Source organism: Lithobates pipiens, unplaced genomic scaffold, assembly GCF_037356315.1.
Source record: "Lithobates pipiens isolate NorthernLeopardFrog02 unplaced genomic scaffold, aLitPip1_a1.2 Scaffold_22, whole genome shotgun sequence".
Taxonomy (NCBI): Eukaryota; Metazoa; Chordata; class Amphibia; order Anura; family Ranidae; genus Lithobates; species Lithobates pipiens.
The window spans coordinates 57,190,298-57,207,944 of record NW_027507784.1 but is presented as its reverse complement, the minus strand read 5'-3'; the positions used below and the strand labels follow the sequence as shown (position 1 = coordinate 57,207,944).

The 17,647-nt window shown below is 41.8% G+C and overlaps 1 protein-coding gene across 8 annotated transcripts in view; it reads left to right on the top strand.

Moving 5' to 3' along the window:
- PKP4 (plakophilin 4) overlaps positions 1–17,647 on the top strand; it is a 474,949-nt gene that overhangs the window by 282,457 nt on the left and 174,845 nt on the right. For all 8 annotated transcript variants that reach the window (XM_077447646.1, XM_077447645.1, XM_077447649.1 and 5 more), the window contains exon 4: positions 11,007–11,041. In XM_077447646.1, the coding sequence (XP_077303772.1) occupies positions 11,007–11,041 (35 nt within the window). The remainder of the gene's footprint in view (positions 1–11,006; positions 11,042–17,647) is intronic.

The window sequence follows — 17,647 nt, the reverse complement described above, 5'->3', positions numbered from 1 at the left end:
TGTCCGCTGTTTTCTGTGCAGGGCCCCAAAGCACCCCCCACCCCATGTTGAGGACATGCAGCCTGGTATGGTTCAGGAGGTGGGGTAGGGCGCTCGCTCGTCCCCACCCCCTTTCCTGACCTGCCGTGCTCAGATAAGGATCTGATATGGATTGTGGGGGAAATCCAACACTTTTTTTTTTTTTTTTTTTTTTTTTTTTACGTGGTGGTTCCCCTTAAAATCCATACCAGACTGAAGGGCCTGTTATGCTCTTGGATGGGGAACTCGTGCCATTTTTTTTTTTTTTTTTAAGTGTTTTAAAGTTTTTTTGTCGGAGTTCCCCTTCGAGATCATTAAAGCACAATTTGCATGCCAACATCGGATCAGTCAAGATAGCGATCCGACTTCAGTGACATTCAATGGGCCTAAGTAGGATCAATGTCGGACCAAAGTAGTGCAGGGAGCATTTTCAAAGTTGGACCAACTTGTGGCGGACCAGTTAAGACGGCTCCCATAGGGAAACATTTTTTCACGTCATGCGAAATGAGTAGGGCTGCAACTAACGATTATTTTAATAATCGATTAGTTGGCTGATTGTTTCGAATAATCGGTTAATAACCTTGAAAAAAAAAAGTACTTTTGCTGCAATTTGCATTTTTACATATTTTTTTGGCCAATTTGTTGTTGGGCAGATTAAAAAACACAAATTGCCGCAAAAACGCATTACATGCTTTTCTGCAGCTTCTCCATTGAAGTATATTAAACCAAAATAGCACAGTTTTGCGTTAAAAAAAAAAAAAAAAAAGTCCTTGTCTTTTCCAAATATGCAGCAGCTGAAAAAATCATGTGAACGTGTCCTATAGGAAACCATGTAAATGAACTGTAGTGTGTTTCTGAAAAAAAGCACCAAAAAACAGAGGTGTGACCCAGGTCTGATATGTTTAGTAACATAATGAGGTTAAACTAAAATTAGTTCTAAAAGAGCAAATAATCGCTACTGTAAGGGGTTAATGTTTTACTATGGGACATTGAAAGTAATATTTACAGTAGCGATTTGCTCTTTTTGTACTATAAAGTGCTAATTTTAATTTTTTGTTAACCCCATTATGTTACTGGCCGATTATTCGATTATGAAAATAGTAATCGATTAATTTCATAATTGATTAGTTTTCGATTAATCGATTAGTTGTTTCAGCCCTAGACATGAGCTCCCAATGCGTGTGAATGACCACTGTCGGTTACTTGTGCTGTCACCCAAAGGGCTAAATTTACTAAAGCTGGTGCACACACAATCTGGCGCACAGTGCATAGTAACCAATTGGCTTCCAGGTTTTATTTTCAAAACGTAATTTAACAAGCTGAAGTTAGAAGCTGATTTGTTACTATGCACAGCTGCACCAGATTCTGTGTGAACCAGTATTGGTAAATCTCACCCAAACTACCAAGCCATCAATCGACTTAGCCGCCTGACAAGTTGCGCTCCGTTCTGTACTATGGTACCGTTCTAATAGGAGCGACTCAAGTCGCTCCGACTTAGAAAAAGGTTCCTGTACTATTTTTGGGGCGACTTCAGGCGACTTGCATTGACTTCTATACAGAAGTCGTTTTGCAAGTCACTGCTGAAGTCGTGTGCAGGTCGCGTCTGTGAGTCGCGCTTCAAGTCGTGTCGCCCTGTTTGAACCGGCACTTGCTGCTCACATGTACAAACACCGTGGCAACTGGAACGCAAACAGAGGCTAAAATGGCAGCTTCCTTGGCTGTAATAGATTATTTCCGCTTTAAATGTGTTGTATGCTTGCTTTGAAATTCAAGTAAATCATTTTGAAAAAATAAGTTTATATAAGTACCTTTCCGTATTCATCCCATTTAACTAACAGGCACTCTTTTGCTAGTATTTTTTTATGTAGAACTAAACCCAATCACTGAAACTTCATATAACCCTAATCTTACGTCATTTAAAGAGTTATTTTTATTTTAAATCTGTTGCTTTTTTTTTTTATTAACTTTCCTGGTGATTCTACCATGCAAGTCCTTGTTCAGGATTTTTTTGTTATGGGGTTACAACCATCTATTGTGCTTCTGTTTTTCCACCCTGTTTAAAATACAAGCAGAATTTTAAACGGTAAAAAAAAAATCTTTCTGGTAATCACACAATGATTGGCATTCACAAAAGCATGTGTAAAAATGTCAATAAACTTATCAATTCATAATTATATTGTGTGCGGACTGTTCAATAAAGGGAATGAAAAGAAATAAAACAATGCATAATTCATCAAAATTAAAAAAGTGCATTAAAGTGAAAACGGCAAACGGTGTGGTTGACTTACTAAAATTGGAGAATGCAAAATCTTGTGCAGCTCTGCATAGAAACCAATCGACTTCCAGATTTTTTTTTTTTTTTTTTTGTCATAGCTTAACCTCCCTGGCGGTACGATTATTTCGGATTTTAGGTGCTAAAAGCGGTACCATTATTTTGCATGAAAATTTGGCGTTTTATATTGTAGTCCTGCAATTCTTAGGAATAACTCTCTTAAATCTGTCCAAGCCAGAGTCTAGCAGATATCCCGGGTATGATAAAGTTTGAAAAATTAAATCATAAATTATAATATAATAAATAATTATAAATAATTGTACCAAATAATAATATAACAATAATAAAAATTATTCAATAATGTAATCAAATCAAAAACACTGAAATTTGCTCAGTTGCAGAATTGTCACTGTCATTACTTTTCAGTATTTGATGACGGATCTCCCCACAAATCGCTATCCCTCAATTCTGCGAGTGATTCTAATTTATTATCGCTGTTTTCTAGCTGGTCTAAAATCATTTTTGATGTACAGTGACAGTTTTGGTTGCTATGGGCAATCTCCAGTTTCCAGGCATAAAGAACAGTTTTTATTATATAAAACTGCATGCAGGACACTGGGCAGACCACTAGGGACAACGGGGATGTGAAATATTTACATACAGCAATGTAATCTGTAAGATTACATTATACTGTATGTATACTGTTTGTTTCACTTTTTGAATTTGGCGCCGATCTCCGTCCCCGTGCGTCGCAACGCTCGCAGGGCACGGAGATCGGTGATGTGATGCATCGAGCGAGACACGGCTCGCTCGTACAGCGGGGAGACAACGCTGGATCCGAAGGAGAAGGTAAGTAAACCTCCTCCTGGATCCAGCGACGCTGTCCCGAGTCTGACTCGGGGATACCGCTTTTGGTATGAAAAATCCACCCCGAGTCAGACTCGGGAATACCGCCAGGGGGGTTAATTTAACAAGCTGAGTTAGATGCTGATTGGCTACCATTGTCAGCTGTGTCAGATTTTGCATTCTTCAGTTTTAGCAAATCAACCCCAATATGTCCAGCCTAAAACCTGATCCTGCCAATGTCATCATACACTCAAACGATCCATAAAGATAGTCCCCAAATCCAGATGATTCCAGTAATTCACTCCAAAAGGCACCCCTTGTGGAAATCTGCTTACGTTCTTAAGTGGAACCCTTAATCAAATAAGGTGGTCATAGATGGCATTTAACAATCTTCTAATTGGTCCACAAATATTGTTTAAAACCACCACGGCTCTGGACACAACCTTAGGGCGTTATTTAAGGCTCGGTTCACACCCATGCGTTTTTCAATGCTTTTTGCAGAAATACACTACAGCCCATATGGTTTCCTGTAGGACATGTTCACATCTGTTTTTTTTTCCGCCACTGTGCTTTTGAAAAGGACCAGGGACATTTTTAAAAGCAAAACTCTGCTTTTTTTGGTTCAATAGACTTCAATAGTGAAGCTGCAGAAAGCGCGTAGAACAGTTTTGCTCCGATTTTGTAATGCAAGACATCAAAAAACGCATGAAAAATGCGTCAAAGCATTCTGAAATGGATCAAAAGCAAGCAGCGTAAGTGTGAGCCTTAGAGGGCAGACAGATTGTAATAAAAATGTGTTGAACAACAATCTAAAATATATACTTTAAAAAAGCACAATTAACCACTTGAGACCCGCACTACGTCTATTGACGTCATGGGGTTTCGCTGGTTATATCTAAATGATGCCTGAGTCCACAGACATCATTCAGATATTTCCGTTTTCAGCCGGCGATTCCCTACACCATAAGAACGATCATAGCGGCTGTTCCGCCGATTGATCGTTCTTACGGGCGGGGGGAGGGGACGCCCCCCCCCCCTCCCGCCGCCCTCCGGTGCTTCCACCGATGGAAACGGTGAGTCGGTCACAGGATCCGCCGGCCCCAGCATGTGATCATAGAGATTTCTGGCAGACTAGATTGTCCCCGGAGTCTCTATGATCGTTCGGAGGCCGGGCACGATGTTATGACGTCACGCCCGGCCTCGGTATTCAAATTAACGGCACCGATCTGGCTAGGAAGCCATGATCGTTTTTTTTTTTTTTTTTTTTTTTATTCTTCCCAGTCTAGAGGTGAGATATAGGGTCTTATTGACCCCATATTTCACTGTAAATAGGTCCGATCGTGCCAGAATCCTATTACAAGGGATGTTTACATTCCTTGTAATAGGAATAAAAGTCATCAATTTTTTTTTTTATTTTTTTTTTAAGTGTAAAACGAAAAAAATAAAAATAAAATTAACAATTAAAAAAAAAAAATAAAATGTTTAAGCGCCCTTGTCCCCGTGAGCTCGCACACAGAAGCGAACGCATACGTAAGTCCCGCCCACATATGAAAACGGTGTTCAAACCACACATGTGAGGTATCGCCGCGAACGTTAGATCGAGAGCAATAATTCTAGCCCTAGACCTCCTCTGTAACCCAAAACATGTAACCAGTAAAAAAATTTAAAGCGTCGCCTATGGGGATTTTTAAATCCCAAAATTTGGCCCAATTCCACGAGCGCGTGCAATTTTGAAGCGTGACATGTTGGGTATCTATTTACTCAGCATATCCTCCTCTTTCACATTATGCAAAAAAATTGGGCTAACTTTACTGTTTTTTTGTTTTTTTTTTTAAGCATGAAACTGTTTTTTTTCTGAAAAAACCGTGTTCGAAAAATTGTTGCGCAAATACCGTGCGAGATAAAAAGTTGCAATGACCGCCATTGTATTCTCTAGGGTCTTTGCTAAGAAAACATATATAATGTTTGGGGGTTCTATGTAATTTTCTAGCAAAAAAATTAGGAATTTTACATGTAGGAGAGAAATGTCAGAATTGGCCTGGGTCTGAAGTGGTTAAATGTAATTGTTCCATGTCTGGCATGGAACAAGCCGCATAATCGGCCAAAAACATGTATGTGCCACTTCCGGGTTCCGAGATTGCATGCCCAGCCCTTAGAAATGGGGACTACCTTGATTATGGATTATGAACTATTTTATTAATATCGAATGATCCTTACACAATATAATTATGTGTTAAGTATATTGGTATTATTACACACCTTATTGTGAATGCTGTTTGATTTGTTTTGAAGATTGTTTTTGTTTTTTTACTCCCATTATCTTTTCAGATAATTTACACACACCATTTTTGGGGTTGTTTCACAGGTTTAGGATTAGAGCAGGATTATTAGTTTATTCTATACAATGCAAGCAGCCATGCTGACACATTGCGCAGGCATGGTCCACCGTTGTCGCTATTCAGGAACCTGGCTCAGAGCTTTGGATCTGCAACTAACACTGGAGCAAGTGCATGTTGATTGAAAGAGGCTGCAGGAGATTCGCAACACAGAGATGGAAAAAAGTTGAAAACAGCATGCTATGAAAAAACTTCTTATGATGCATAGTGCTTTACAAAGCTAAAAGTGTTCCATTTATGGTTTAGATCTACTTAAATTGCTTGTGTCATACTGTAAACATTTTGTGATCATCCCTTCATAATAATAGCAGCCTTTTTTTGCCATCTCTTGAAGTAGAGTATGGGTAGTGACAGTCCACTCAACAGGTCAGGTCAGGCCATAACCAGCTTTATTGTGCTTCCATCAGAAAAACATAAATAGCTTATCCAGCAATAACAACATTATTAAAACCTAGATATAAATTCTAGGTAGCCCAGCTCTAACTGGGCATAAAACCCCAAATCTACCGTATGTCCAAGCACACTGGGCATCATGCAGCACTGTGAACAGTTTCTCAAACAAGTAGTTCTTATGCAAATAGAATCTGTTGCAAAGTTTCTTATTAGGTTTCTTGATGCATGCTTAGACACTTCTTTCATCTACCAATAGCATTGTCAGCCTGCTGCGTGCACTCATTTGGTTGCCTGTTGTGCTGCCTAGCAGGTCTATCAAATAGACAGCTTAGCTGCCAACTGAAGAAGCTTGCACAGCAGGCTCACACTGCTGCTACTTGCAAGGTAGTGGTTTGGTGTGGTCACCCTGAAAAAAGAAGTGGTGTTACTGGCATTTCATGTAAGATCCTTTGCTACAGATTCCCATTTTTTTTTTTTGCTTATGAACACTGAATACAGTAAAGCCAGCCATAGAAGTTTTGATTCGAACCATGTATGGGCAGGCTGAATGTACCCAAGTTGATCGATCAACTTGGGTACAAACCAGCCTGTCAGATTATTATGATTATTGCTAGCTGCTATACATTTACATGTAAGCAGAAAGTGTCAGAAAGGTCTTTGTCTTCAAGTGGTTAGAAGAGTGGGTGATGGCTAACATAATCTTCTAGTGGTGTGCATAAATGCCAGAACAGTTCAAAACCCCCCAAATGACCCCTTTCTGGAAAGTAGACACCCCAAGTTATTTGTTGATAGGCACATTAAGTCCATGGAATATTTTATATTTTGCCACAAGTTTCTGGAAAAGGACAGTTTTTTGTGTTTTTTTTTTTGCACACAGTTATCACTAAATGATATATTGCTCAAACATGCCATGGGCATATGTGAAATTACACCACAAAATACATTCTGCTGCTTCTCATGAGTATGGGAATACCACGTGTGTGACTTTTTGGGAGCCTAGCCACATACAGGACTCCGAAAACCAGTCACTGCCTTCAGGCTTTCTAAGGGCGTAAAACAGTGATTTCACTTCCTCACTACCGATCACCGTTACGGAGGCCCTGAACTGAAATGTCAAGATAGCACAAAACCCCCACAAATTACCCCATTTTGGAACGTAGCCACCCCAAGGTATTTGCTAAGAGTCAAGGTGAGTATTTTTCAGCTCATTTGTTTTTGAAAATGAAGAAAGAAAAGAAAAATGTATATTATGACAAAAAGCGAAATAAATCTGCAAAACAATCAACATGCCTCTCAGCAAATTGCTTGGGGTGTCTACTTTGCAAAATAGGGTCATTTTGGGGGGGGGGGGGGGGTTGTGCTATCTTGGCATTTTATGGCCTCCAAAACTGTGATAGGTAGTGAGGAGTGAAATAAAAAATGTATGCCCTTAGAAATCCCGAAGGCGGTGGTTTTCGGGTCCTGTACACGGCTAGGCTCCCAAAAAGTCTCACACGTGGTATCCCCGTACTCAGGAGAAGCAGCAGAATGTATTTTGGGGTGTAATTTCACATATGCCCATGGCATAGCCTCCTGTGGCCCCCTGGACTCAGACATATTTGTGTGTGATCCAGAATCCTGTTTTGATATCACCTATGTTAGGTGGCTGCTGTATTTTATCGCGGTGCAATTTTTCAATTGGCATATATTTGTTTATCCACGAAGTGTACCTTAACCACTTGACCACTGGGCACTTAAACACCCTTAATAACCAGACCAATTTTCAGCTTTCGGCGCTCTCACATTTTGAATGACAATTACTCAGTCATGCAACACTGGACCTATATGAAATTTTTGTTCTTTTCACACAAATGGAGCTTTCTTTTGGTGGTATTTAATCACCGCTGGGTTTTTTATTTTTTGTGCTATAAAAGAAAAAATACAGAAAATTCTGTAAAAAAAAAAATGCATTTTTGGGGGGCGTTGCAGAGTAATGGCAGGGAATTGAGGGGTTAAATTTCGGTGAGCAGCGATGTGGGCACTGCAGATGCAGTCCACAGCGCTGCTGACACCGATCTCTTTCCCCTCCGCTGTACCGATCGGTACAGAGAGGGGGAGGGAGGAACCGGCGTCATAACATGAAGCCGGTTTGTTTACAAGTGATCACTCCGTCATTTGACGGAGCGATCACGTGGTAATCGGCCACGATGAGCGGCCGTTTATGGTGATCCGTGATGCGGAGGGTCCACTGGACCCGGCGGTCACGGATGCTCTCGTGTGCATGCCCCAGGGGGCGCGCGAGAGCAGAATTCTGGGAGTCCGTTAATGAACGGCCTCTCAGATTTTTTTGTCATTTTATGATACATACTCTGTGAATACCTACCATACATTATTAAGCACCTTTAAAGTCCCGGGGTCTTGCTTACCCCTTTGTCCCCTTCTTTATTAATATGCCCATGGCATGTTTGAGAAATATATCATTTAGTGACAACTTTGTGTAATTTTTTATTTTTTGTTATTTTTTCAATCGCTTGTGACAAAAAAAAAAATATTCAATGGGCTCAACATGCCTCTCAGCAATTTCATTTATGGGGGGGAAAAAACACAATTACCAGTTAAAGCAGCACAGTGCCAAATTGTAGAAAGTGCTCTGGTCAGTGAGCAGCCAAATCTTCCAGGGCTGAAGTGGTTAAAACCGTACTGTTTTCACTAGAAAAAAAAAAATTAGGCCTGAAGACATGCTCAGCTCACACCAGAGAATATGGTCCTGAACCCCATGCCCAGACCTCGCAAAGGAAATGGTGCCAACCCTGAACGTGTCATTTTATTGGCACGGGAATAAGGCGAATGTCCCTTGGCGAGCCTGGCAGGCACAAACGCCTATTGTGCGTGGGTTTAATGTTTAATCTCAGCGAGGAAGTAACTTTGTGACTGGAATTTGTATTGATGGATCACTATCTGTCATTCCTTGCTGCCAGGGATGGTGTGAATGGGGTGGGGGATGCTTTAAGCATTTTCTCTTAGAACATGGATCTCTGGCTTTATATTTAAAGTTAAATAGATGTGATTTGTGGGTTCCAGGCCAATTCCATGCAGAGTGAGGCTACATACTGCAAACACTTTAATCTGGCTGTAAAAAGAAGATGCATTTTGAGTTGATAACCAATAAAACATTGTTTCTTAGAATCCTTTTTACACTGTGAATGTACAAAAGTTGTGTAGAAGCCTTTTACTTTTTATGTCTCCATCCAAACATATTAGGGGGCACTTGTATTTGGTGACAAACATAGACTGTTCTTTTAATGAAGCTATACATATATTTTGAAGCCTCCTCCTACTTGTGGTGATTGTAGCCTTATTGGTGCAATTGTGACAGAGAAAATTAAATACGATCTGTGATACTTTTTAAATTTGCACTAACATACAATTTTTCAGGACAAGCCTTCGGCGTCCTGAATGTCCCCTTCTTCAAGGTCCAAGCCGTACTGATTCCCAAATGTTTTAGCAGAATGTTAAAACAAAAAAAAAGAAATAAAAAACACAATCTCTAAGGAGAAAAGAAAAACAGGCGCATACAAATCAATGGTGATAAAGCTAGCAGCAGAGCTAGTGAGATGAGACAGGGGGAGAGCTATAGACTTGGGGGGGTGATAGTCACAGAGGGGGTCATAAAACTAGATTTAGGCCATTATTTTTTGTGTCAAAAAGAAGTATCATTCTTCAAATGTTTTCTTTTCCCGGATAGTTCTGAAATTCCCTTTTAAGAACTAAAACATTGAGGTCTTCTATAGTGTGGTCCGGTTGTGAGAAGTGATGTTCCACAGGTGTGCAGAAACTGCCTTCTTTATGTTCCTTGATGGAATGTCTGTGCAAATTCATCCTTGCTTGCAACTTCTGTCCTGTTTCACCAACATAAGATCCTTTTCTACACCTTTTGCATTGCTTGCGGTACACAACATTACTGGAGTTACAGTTATAAGATCCTGTTATATTGAAGGTCCCATTTGTGTTTGTGACACTTTTGGATAGATTGATCTGGTTGCAGTTTGCAGCGTTTTTTTTTTTTTTTTTTTATTGCAGGGTTTGCTTCCATTATTTGTGGCTTCATAATCAGAGTGAAATAAAATTACCAATAATAAAAAATGTTTTGAAGTGCCCCTGTCCCTGAGTGCTTGCACGCAGAAGCAAACACATATGCAAGTCCCACCCATATATGAAAAGGGTGTTCAGACCACATGTGAGGTGTCGCTGCAAACGTTCGAGTGAGAGCCATAATTCTAGCCCTAGACCTTCACCAATTAAAAACATGTAACCAGTAAGAAATTTTAAAGCGTCGCCTATGGGGATTTTTAAGTACCGAAGTTTGACGCCATTCCTCGAGCTTATGCAATTTTGAAGCCTGACCTGTTACGTATCTATTTACTCAGCGTAACTTCATCTTTCACATTTATATAAAAAAGTTGGGCTAACTTTTACTGTTTTTTGAGTTGTTTTTTTTCCCCAAAATAGTTGCAATGACCCCCAGTGTGTTCTCTGGGGTCTCTGCTAAAAAAAAAAAACATATATCATGTTTGGGAGTTCTGTGTAATTTTCTAGAACAAAATGATGATTTTTACATGTAGGAGAGAAATGTCAGAATTGGCCTGGGTGGCAAGTGGTCAAAGGCAGCAAGCAGGGTGAGAAGATCCCCCATTTTCAGACACTGGGAGGGAACGGGGTGGGCATTGGCTGCAATATGGGAACATGTTACATGTTTCACCCTAGAAATTGGTAGATTCACCTTTAGTAACTTGTTAACCCATATTTAGAGTGTAACAGGTTACTAACTGAGCAGCTTCCAAAACTCCCCATTGTGACAGCAGGAAAAAAAAAGTTCTGTTCTCTCTTCTGCAAACTGAAAATGTTTGAAGGATTGTTTGGTTGCCACTGCATCACTTTGTTTCTAGAAGTTTTATAAATCGGTGCCATGATATTTTTCTGCATGACTTGACTTTTTTTTTACTTGCCCCCTCTTCCCAGCTTAATTTTCTTGTTGCTGTGTACAGGAGGACAATGCACAGTAGTTAAAGTTTTCATTAAGTCTTTTCTCTCTTCCCTTTCAGCTCTACCGAAAAGTCATTTCCCTGGAGAACAGCAGGTATGGAAAAGCTAATCCTATAATATTTCAGAGTTGTCTCACCTTTTTTTTATTTTTTCCTTTTTTTTTATTTTTTATGACCTAGCTTAAAAGGAAACCTATTGCTTCAATGCTAAGTATTAATAAACAAGATATGTGTTTATGTAAATTTAGAATTTAGAATATGACTGCAATGTCTATAACAGTCTACTGTTATCCAAGTTTTTTTTTTTTACTGTAATGGTGCCCATTTTAAATATGACAAACAGTATATATTTTTCTTTAGTATATAGCTAGCTGTGGATAGGCAGATGTGTTTGTTGCTTCCCACATCAGTCCCGTAATAGTAAGAAGCCTGTGCTGAGAGAGTAAAGCTGGCCATACATGGATTGAACTTTGGCCGGTTCAGCAGGGACCATCTGAATTTCAATGTGTATATGGGCAGGGAGGTTGTACAGAAGTCAGTCTACCGATTAACTTCTGTACAACCACTCTGTCAGATTTTCCCCGCTTAGTCAGCACCACCTACGGTAGCCGGCAGCACCGATCGGTGTATTCTAATGCCGAGGAAGTTTTCCTGAGCGCTCTCGTAGACTTTGACTACGAGAGGAATTCCCAGTTGGTTCAAATCCCAACCATGACACTACCTGCCTAGGGTTTGCATGCTTCCCTCTGAGTTTCCTCTGGGGACTCTGGTTTTCTCCCACGTTCCAAAGACATACCGGTAGGTTAATTGGCTCCTGTTTAAATTGTCCGTACTATGTGTATGTATGAGTGTAAGGCTGGCCAGAGGCTAGCCTGTATTTGTGGGAGGAGATTTCGGTCATGGTGTTTTTCTGTCGTAGCGTTTCTGTCATGGTGTTCTGCCCCAGCATTTCTGTCTTTGCATTTCTTCCTCAGCAATTCAGTCTCAGCGTTCTGTCATATTGTTTCTGCCCCAGGATTTCTGTCAGTGCATTTCTGCTTCAGCGTTTCAGTCTCAGCATTTCTGCCCCAGGATTCTGTCATTATGTTTCTGCCTCAGCATTCAGTTTCAGCATCTCTGTCATAGCATTTTCTCTCATAACGTTGCTGTCCTTGCGTTTCGGCCTCAGGATTTCTGTCATTGCGTTTCTGCTTCAGCGTTCAGTCTCGGCATTTCTGTCATAGCGTTTCAGCCTCGTGTTTCAGCCTCAGCGTTTCTCAGATGGGCGTTGTTGTTCAGTCATGGCTTACTCCGGTAGCTGTTTTCATCTTCGTTGGTTGTCATGTCTCATCATATCTGTTCATCTTTGTACCTGGGTCAGTTAGCTAGGGCTCACATGTCGGGATCTGTCATGTCTACAGATCCATACAGGCTGAGGTTTGTTGACCACAATCTTCTCGCCCGTATACCATACGTCATAAGATGCATGTTCATTCACCACACTTGTACAACTACCCACCATGGTCTGTGGGTGCACTAGCCCTGAGTTTTTTAGTTTAATTACCTGTCTCTGCACTGCAAGTTAATCACTAATTACATGAGGGAGGGGAAGGGTCCATTATCAGGTTTCATTTACGTGCAGTTGTCTTGACATTTCTGCTCATGTTCATACTTGGGCACAAAGGGGGGGGGGGGGGGGGGTGGTCTCATGTCTGGTTTTCTGTCATTTCTCTAATTTGTGTTCTCAGGTTGGGCTGTATTGCCATCCATACCGATATCAACCATGCTTGCACTCATTTCCATCAGTCCTGCCCGTTTTTAGGGCTAGTTGATTGGCGCAGATGTCGTTTCGTCACTGGGCTCACCCTTTGGTCAGAAGCAGTTGTCTATTTTCTTTCAGTTGACATCCTGTTGCATAGAGGCCCTTGTTACCACCCAGGGATTTATAGTCTCTCTCAGGGTGTGTGCTGTGCCACGTCCCCTTGATGGTCCTTAATGGTAGGTTTGGGCAAACGTCGACCATGATTCTGAATTCCACGCTTTGCTCTGATCTCTTGTCTAGGATGTTGCCTGGAAAACTGCATCAGTCCATTCATCTTTTCCGATCCCCAGCCTGTTCCAGGTAGGGGGGGGGTTTCAGTCACTTTGGGTATGGCTGTATCATGCCATGGAACTTATTTCCCCAGGATGGAGTCTGGCCCTGCTTCAGTTCAGGATTCAGACTCGGTTGTCAGATCACAGGCTGAAGCATGACCTAATTGAATTAGGTGGGACTAATGTTCTGTCCCTGGCATGGTTTCTCCATGTTTGACGATGCTTATTGCCATAGCGCATGAGCCTCATCCCCCTACTCCATCACACCCATCAGGTATCCAGCATTTCACACTCCTGCCAGTTGTCCTCTTGCACTCACCCTCTCACTTCCCCATACCAAGTATGGGTAGGCCTGGTGTTGGGGGCATTTCACTGAACTACTTCACTGGTGTCCATTTGTAATATTTCAATCTTCTCGCCCATCGTTTTGCAGGGGCTCCTCGGGCCAGCCCTTGCTCCCTTTCGCCCACTTATCCTCTCATTCACCAGCAGTTCATTATCATGTCTGGGTTGTCTCGGGCATCTGGCTCATCCAATCTTTCACGGGACGTTTAGTTGGGTTTTGGGTAGCTTTGCAGGTTCTATAGGGGGTTCCTTCTCATCACCAAGTCAGGAGTCGGGTCTCTCCTGTCACAGCGGATACTTACCGGATACGTACTGTTGCTATCCGGGCGTGCAATACTCCACTTGATGGTTTCTTACCTTCCCTTCTTCACCTAAATTTGTGTCTTTTTGCCCTCTTTTCAGGCATACTGACCAGCTAGGCCATGGCACACCTCAGGCCTTGGTTGTAAAGCTGGCCGGAGGCTAGCCTGTATTTGTGGGAGGAGTTTGAGAGGGCTATTTAACCCCCCTCCTCTGTTCAGGGCCGGTGTTGGCATTTTCTTGGTTCCCACCCACCCCTTTCGCCCAACCTTCATACATACTCGTAGTACTTTTTTCTTATTCTTACATTGTGGGTATGCCCTCTTTTCAGGCATACTGACCAGCTAGGCCATGACACACCTCAGGCCTTGGATCTTAGGAGTATCGCATTTCTCACTTGAAGACTCTGACTACAAATGTGAGTTAGGGACCTGCTTCGTAAATTAATAGCACTATACAAGTACCTGACATTAATAAAAATAATACAATAAAAACGTATTTAGAAAAATGAACTTATCCTTTAATATTCAGGCAGAACACAACCTAAAGTTTCTTCTGTCTGCACAATATATGCCAACATTGTTCCTTATGCATGACAAAGGGTCTGTAATGGAAGCTGTTTGATTAGTCTAGAGTAGGTGAATTTTATTAAGTACATATACATGTGCCCGTTTAGGAGATATTTACAGTACCTATAGGTAAGCCTTATTATAGCTTACCTGTAGGTAAATATAAAGACGAAGACTTAACTTCCTCTTTAAAGTGGTTCTAAAGGCAGATGTTTTTTTAAATCTTAATGTATTCTCTATGCATTGATAAAAAAACCTATGTGCAGCAGCCCCCGTAATTCTTACCTGAGCCCCCTCTCGATCCAGCGATGTTTCACCGGAGACTCAGCTGTCCTGGACTCTCCCTCCTGAGTGGTTGAGACACACAGCAGGCGCTATTGGCTCCCGCTGCTGTCAGACAGTGAGCCAATGAGGGTCAAGGTCAAGCCGTGTCTGAATGGACACATTGCAGCGGCTCGGCTCCGGTGGCCCATAGCGAGCTGCTTAGTCGGCAGAAGGGAGGGGCCAGGAGTGCCGCCAAGGTACCTGAGAAGGGGATCTGGGCTGCTCTGTGCAAAACCAACTGCACAGAGCAGGTAAGTATAACATGTTTGTAATTTTTGAACAAAACAAAACAAAAAAAAAAAATAGACTTGGTATCACTTTAAATGTGCCATACACTAGTAGATTTTCAAATGAGCGGTACATTAAATGGCTTTACAAATGTTCAAATTTATGAAAAACTTCAAAATCTTGTTACTTTTAAACATATATTGAAATGAATGCAAATTCCTCAACAAAAGCCTGCAGACAAAAACAAACTCACTATTGGAAAATTAAATAAATATTTCTAAAATCAGATTATACTAGTGTATGGTCTGCTTAGGCAAACTTTAGATTTTAAAACTTTTATACGATCCCTTTAATATGCTTTACTTTCAGAATCTTTTGTTTTGAAAACTTTTACTTGTAAGGCCTCTTTCACACTGACGTCCCGTTCAGGCCCGCCTGTCAGTTTTTCAGGCGGACCTGAACGGGTGCTCCATAGAGGTCTATGGAGCGTCGGATGTCAGCGGTGACATGTCCGCTGACATCCGACCCGCTCCGATCCGAAAAAGTGTAACGGAGGAAAAAGCTATTTTTCCATCCGTCTGCGGATCGGATGACGACGGGCACTGCGGTCCGTCGTCATCCGATCTCCCATAGGGGAGAGCGGCGCTGTGACAGGTCCGTCCCTGCGCAGTGTGCAGAGACGGAGCTGTCATCTCCCTGCTCAGCAGGGATCGGCGGAGTGATCCCCGCTGAGCAAACGGATATCCACGGGGCGGATCAGAACTGATCCGCCCCATGTGAAAGGACCCTTAGACTACATTTTAACTGATGATGTTGAGTAGTCTAGTCACGTCTGTCGCCAACAGATTCTGTAGTAGTTTGATGCTCAAGCTACATCTATGTGTTTGGTCACAAGGGTATCTGCCACTAAGTCAATATTTTTACCTTTTTCTTTGCAGTCCAAAGAATGTTTTAGACTCCTGTGACCTGTTTTCAGCAGAGAGCAGGCTGTAGTCCGCTCTCTGCTGGCATCACAGAAATCAGTCCAGCCACCATGACAAAGTCTGGATCTACCAGGTGCCTGGACTGACACCCCTCTCAGCGAGCCACTGAGAGCCTGAGATGGCCGATCCCCACCCCTCCACAGCTCAGCGCTCCAGTGACAGTCAACAGCTCTCTGCTCAGGGAGCTTTGAGAACCGAGCCATCAGCGGTACTTGATCACTCGGTTCCTGGTGCAGAGGTGGCAGGAGACAGATGCAGCATCGGACTGATGCTGCAGCCACCTAGGTAAGTATGAATCTAGGGGGAAAAAAAAAACATGCTTCTCTTTTAAAATAGAAATTAATGGCAAAACATATTTGTATAAATATAAAAAAAGATTATAAATGTTTACCTTTTTTTTTTTTTTTTTTTTAATAAGATTATATAAGAGATCACATTCTCTCTGTATTCTGCTGCATAAGAGCTGGGGGGAGGAGAAGCAGCAGCACACTGAGTTTCCCAGTAAATGGCTGTGAAGCCGGGGGTGTGTCAGGACAAGTCTGATCATTGGAGGAGAGTACACTGCGTTCCAAGCATAGCTAGAGAACTGACCATGGTATGCTCTCCTGCTTAGTGTGGGCAGTTTTTAATCAGAAAGCAAGGGGACTAGCAGGAATTTCACACAAATGAAGCAATACAAAGAGAACAGGATACTCATAAGAGTATACGGTACAGCAGGCACATATCAGGAATATGAAGTGTTGGGGTAACAAACGCTTTAATTTTGGAACTTTCACAGTAGCCCCAGATGTGCAGTTTGTATTGGCTCGCCAAACACTCAAGGAAAAAGCAAGTGTCTGACAACATCCTCATACTGCCATACTGGGTCCAGCTTGGTTATTCTGTGCTGCTTTTGCATGGGCATGTAATATTTCACAGGTAATGAAAATTGTATTAGTCTTTTTTACTTGCAGCCTTAACACAGACATCAAAGGCATTTTTAGATTGCAGCTCCAAGCAGAGTTTGCAGTCAAATTTTCAGTTACACAAATGTAATGGCATCTTGTTTATTTTCATAGCTTTTTGTCATGTAAGGTCTCTTGCACATGATACTCCTGTTTGAGCATCTACTTTTTCAGACATTTATATGTTAATATGTAAATGAGCATTTGTGCACGAGGTGTAAATTACTGACCAAAAGGGTAGATTTTTCTATTTTATTTTTTTACTGAAGCATGCGCGTTGATTCCGCACCTGTGTACACAGGTACATTACAAATAATGGGCTGTATTTTAGCTCGGTAAGAAAGAAAGCTGTACTTAGCTTTTTCAAGCTGTAGTGTGCAAGCAAACAAATTGTTTTTGTTCCCGAAGGCACAGTCCACCCAGTGGGTTTAATTCACTTAAACTGTAGTAGTGGTCAACACTACCTTTTGGTTTTACCTGGTGTGCCTGTGAGATTCTGGCCATAGTGATCTCTTATCCTGCTGCTTGGATCCTCACCAGTTTGTTTTTTTGGGTATGTGTAGTTCTTATATTGACCCCTCTGCTTTACCTTGCATACACTGCTGCTTTTTTTTTTTTTAAACACTATCAGGCTGCTTTCACACTGGGGCGGGTGGACGTCAGCGCTTTACTGTCATTTTTGTGGAGGTTTTCGGCCACTAGCGGAGCACTTTTGACCCCCGCTACTGGCCAAGAAGGGTTAAAATGACCCACAAAGCGCCGCTGCCCATTCATTTCAATGGGCAGGGGCGGTTTAGGAGTGGTGAATACACCGCTCCGTCTCCGCTCCAAAGATGCTTGCTTGCAGGAGTTTTTTTAACGTCCTGCCAGCGCATCACCTCGGTGTGAAAGGGGTCCTAGAGATATTTACAATTTCATAGGTTTAGACTGAGCTT